The sequence below is a fragment of the Ictalurus punctatus genome, chromosome 13 (genome assembly GCF_001660625.3).
Source record: "Ictalurus punctatus breed USDA103 chromosome 13, Coco_2.0, whole genome shotgun sequence".
Lineage (NCBI taxonomy): Eukaryota > Metazoa > Chordata > Actinopteri > Siluriformes > Ictaluridae > Ictalurus > Ictalurus punctatus.
The window spans coordinates 26,856,914-26,859,798 of record NC_030428.2 but is presented as its reverse complement, the minus strand read 5'-3'; the positions used below and the strand labels follow the sequence as shown (position 1 = coordinate 26,859,798).

General features: G+C 42.5%; 1 protein-coding gene across 1 annotated transcript; it reads left to right on the top strand.

Moving 5' to 3' along the window:
* Positions 1-400: 400 nt before the first annotated feature.
* Positions 401-2,885, top strand: LOC128634604 (protein turtle-like). Its single transcript, XM_053685298.1, has 5 exons — positions 401-602; positions 766-813; positions 1,411-1,728; positions 1,880-2,194; positions 2,495-2,885. The coding sequence occupies exons 2-5, from the start codon at positions 792-794 to the stop codon at positions 2,599-2,601; spliced, it is 762 nt and encodes a 253-aa protein (XP_053541273.1). The 5' UTR covers positions 401-602; positions 766-791; the 3' UTR covers positions 2,602-2,885.

Sequence of the window (2,885 nt, the reverse complement as noted above, 5' to 3'; positions counted from 1 at the left end):
TTTAGACTGTAGAAATAATCGTGTTTAATGCTTGACGTCTGACATTCACAAATGTGGTAAAATTGACGTCAGTGACAATAACGAAGTGCATCGCATCGCATAGCGCTCTGTTATGCCCGATCTCCCCACACCCGAAACACCTCAGGCGTTCGCTGGTGGCAAAAACGGTGTAACTGCCGTCACCGACTTTACACTTGAAGCTAATATCCAGTGTTTGGTCGCGGTTGTTGATGAACATATACACTTGTCTCCGGAAAGACAGGACGTGTTTCACCGTCGAGTTCTTGGCGCACAGCCAAGCCGAGCCCAAAAGCAGCAAGTCTGCAACTCAAGTCAGAAATGGGTGTGGTGGTACTGACTCTGTGCTTTTGTTCTGCTTTAAAAGCGCGTTAGTGTCAGAGGGAATTTATTTCTCTCACCACCGTCTCCTCTGTCTGCTCATCAGGGATAAATTCATACATTTAAAATGAATATCCTGAACTGATATATTTCTGTAAAGCTGCTCTGGGACACCGTCCACTGTTAAAAGCGTTATACAAATAAAACTGGATTGGAGTTTAAGTCTTCAGTCGGACTTTGAGAGAAGTTTTGCAGCTGCATCGGTAAGTTCATTCATTTATTTTTTTGCTGAATTGTTTTGTTAGTAATAAGTATTATTATTATTAACAATAAGTAATAAGTAAGTAATAATAAGTAATGAAGACTGTTGTGTGTTGTCCTTCCTCACCGCATGTTAAATACCTGTTGAGATGATGTGTATTGTAGGTGTGTAATTCTGAGGAGGAAAAAGAATGAAGTCGGTTTTAATGTCTGGTAAGTATGACTGTTTTTCATTCTGTATAACACACTTAAGGTAAGGGGGGTGAAACGGACGGGAGCAAGCAAAAGCAAGCTTGCCAACGAGCACACGAACTAGAATACGCCAGGGAGTACCCCAGGGAGTACGCGCGCGCGCTGGCAAAAGCGTTTATTACGTCACGTAAGCAAGCATTATGGTAAATTAAAATGAATTCATAGTAAAATGTTTATTACATCACATAAAGTCCAAAAGAGTGATGAAGAGGACTCAATCATGGTCTCAGGAGAAAGAGAGATTAGACGAGCAACTTGTGAAAAGATTATTGAAAATGTACTGTCTTGTTTTTTTATTGTTTGTTATTAACACCATGCTGCTGTATTATTTTACAGTTAATAACAGGCAAAAATCTGATTGATTTATTCATTTTTCGCCCGGGGTGTTGATGGCTGGGGCTCATGGAGGAAAAAGATTGAAAGCCTTTTCCATGCTGTGTCCAGATGATTTCCGAAAGAGTGAACTAAAACAGCTATCAGTGATAGACAGGAAATTCTTCTGACTTGATTGTGTCTGATGTTGAAATGTCTATTCTAACTTGCTGTCCGATCTATTAGTGTACCTGTTGCTGCTGCAGTGCCATCCCTTTATCGTCAGAGAAATCATAGTGAATGAACCCGTCACCTTCCTGTGTACCTGCTCTGGACCTTGTCCGGTGGGTCGGTGGACCCGCTTCATTCCCGGCAACACCGTGATTGCTGAAGGCCGGATGTGTCACAGTGAACAGCGTTATCAGAAAAGATTTGCAGTACCAGGAGATCAGAGCAGAGGAGACTTCTCCCTGAAGATCAGTTCAGTCACCTACAATGATGCCGGCTCCTACAGGTGCAGCTGTAATGGAGAATCAGTTACTGAAGTCAAACTGAAAGTTATTGGTAAGTGTGCTTGCTGTCATGAGCAGGAAATGATGTCACTCTTAACGTGTCAGTAGTAAAGTCTGACCAGCCACTGGACCAGGTGTAGCTCTTACAGGAAAGCGCGGTAGTGAAGCTAAAACGAAGAACACGGTTTGTTTTTTCCCGACAGTTCCGACGGGCGTAAAGGCTTTCGAGGGGGAGAACGTCATCCTCCCGTGCTACGGAGACACTCGACGAGATGTTAAAGACGTCAAATGGAAGAAAGATGGACAAAAGGTTCTGCTGTACACTCATGCAAACAGATCAGTGACTACCGATGAAGCATCAGAAAGCAGACTTATGATGTCAGTAGAAGGCTTTCTAGACGGTGATCTCTCTCTTCACATCGGTTCAGTTCGCCTGTCTGATGCAGGAGTATATCAGTGTCTGATCCATGATGAATCTCAGGACGGAGAACCGCGAGCTGTTTTACTGAAGGTAGAAGGTAAGTTTATCCCTTATTCTGATCTTCCTTAAAAACCTCGAAAACTGACAGCTAATGGTTTTGTTGATAAGTCCTGTGAGCTGAGGGAACATTCCAGTCTAGTTTGAGATTTTATTGAAAATGCAGTCCCACTTTGTACTGTTTGTACTGATGTACTGTATAGTCAGTCTCCGTGATGTCAGGTAGCGTGAAAAGACCAAACCGACACATAAATTCCTCTTAGTGTTCACAGCTGCACAGTTTCTCATCTACAGCTTTGAAAATGTCCTTTTATTTAAAAAGTTATGATGTTTTCACCAGGGCTACAAGAGTTAACAACCACCAACAGCGCTGAAGTTACAGTGCGGCCTGTTCTACTAGGATTGATCATCGCTGTAGGAGTCATCGGACTGACATTTACATTGTGAGAAGATTCAGAGATGATCCTCCAATAAATCCAGGACTGTAGGATTTTTAGTTTTTTCCCATGCAACCCTGCTCTGTTGTCCCATGTGTTCATCGTCCTGTGTATTTATTGTTCAGTGTATTTATTGTCCTGTGTATTTATTGTCCTGCACTTGTCTCACACTGTTGGGTATTTGCACTTTATGTAGTCTTATGTACTGCTATGTGTTGCACCAGTGGTCCTGGAGAAATGGCATTACTTTCCTACGTATATAGAGGAATAACAATAAAACCCCACCTGACCCGA

Bases quoted from the DNA above. Each gene is read 5' to 3' on its own strand.
- LOC128634604 (XM_053685298.1), top strand. From the start codon at position 792: ATGAAGTCGGTTTTAATGTCTG. The intron at 1,729-1,879 runs GTAAGTGTGCTT...TTTTCCCGACAG, and splicing joins AGTCAAACTGAAAGTTATTG to TTCCGACGGGCGTAAAGGCT. The intron at 2,195-2,494 runs GTAAGTTTATCC...TGTTTTCACCAG, and splicing joins TGTTTTACTGAAGGTAGAAG to GGCTACAAGAGTTAACAACC.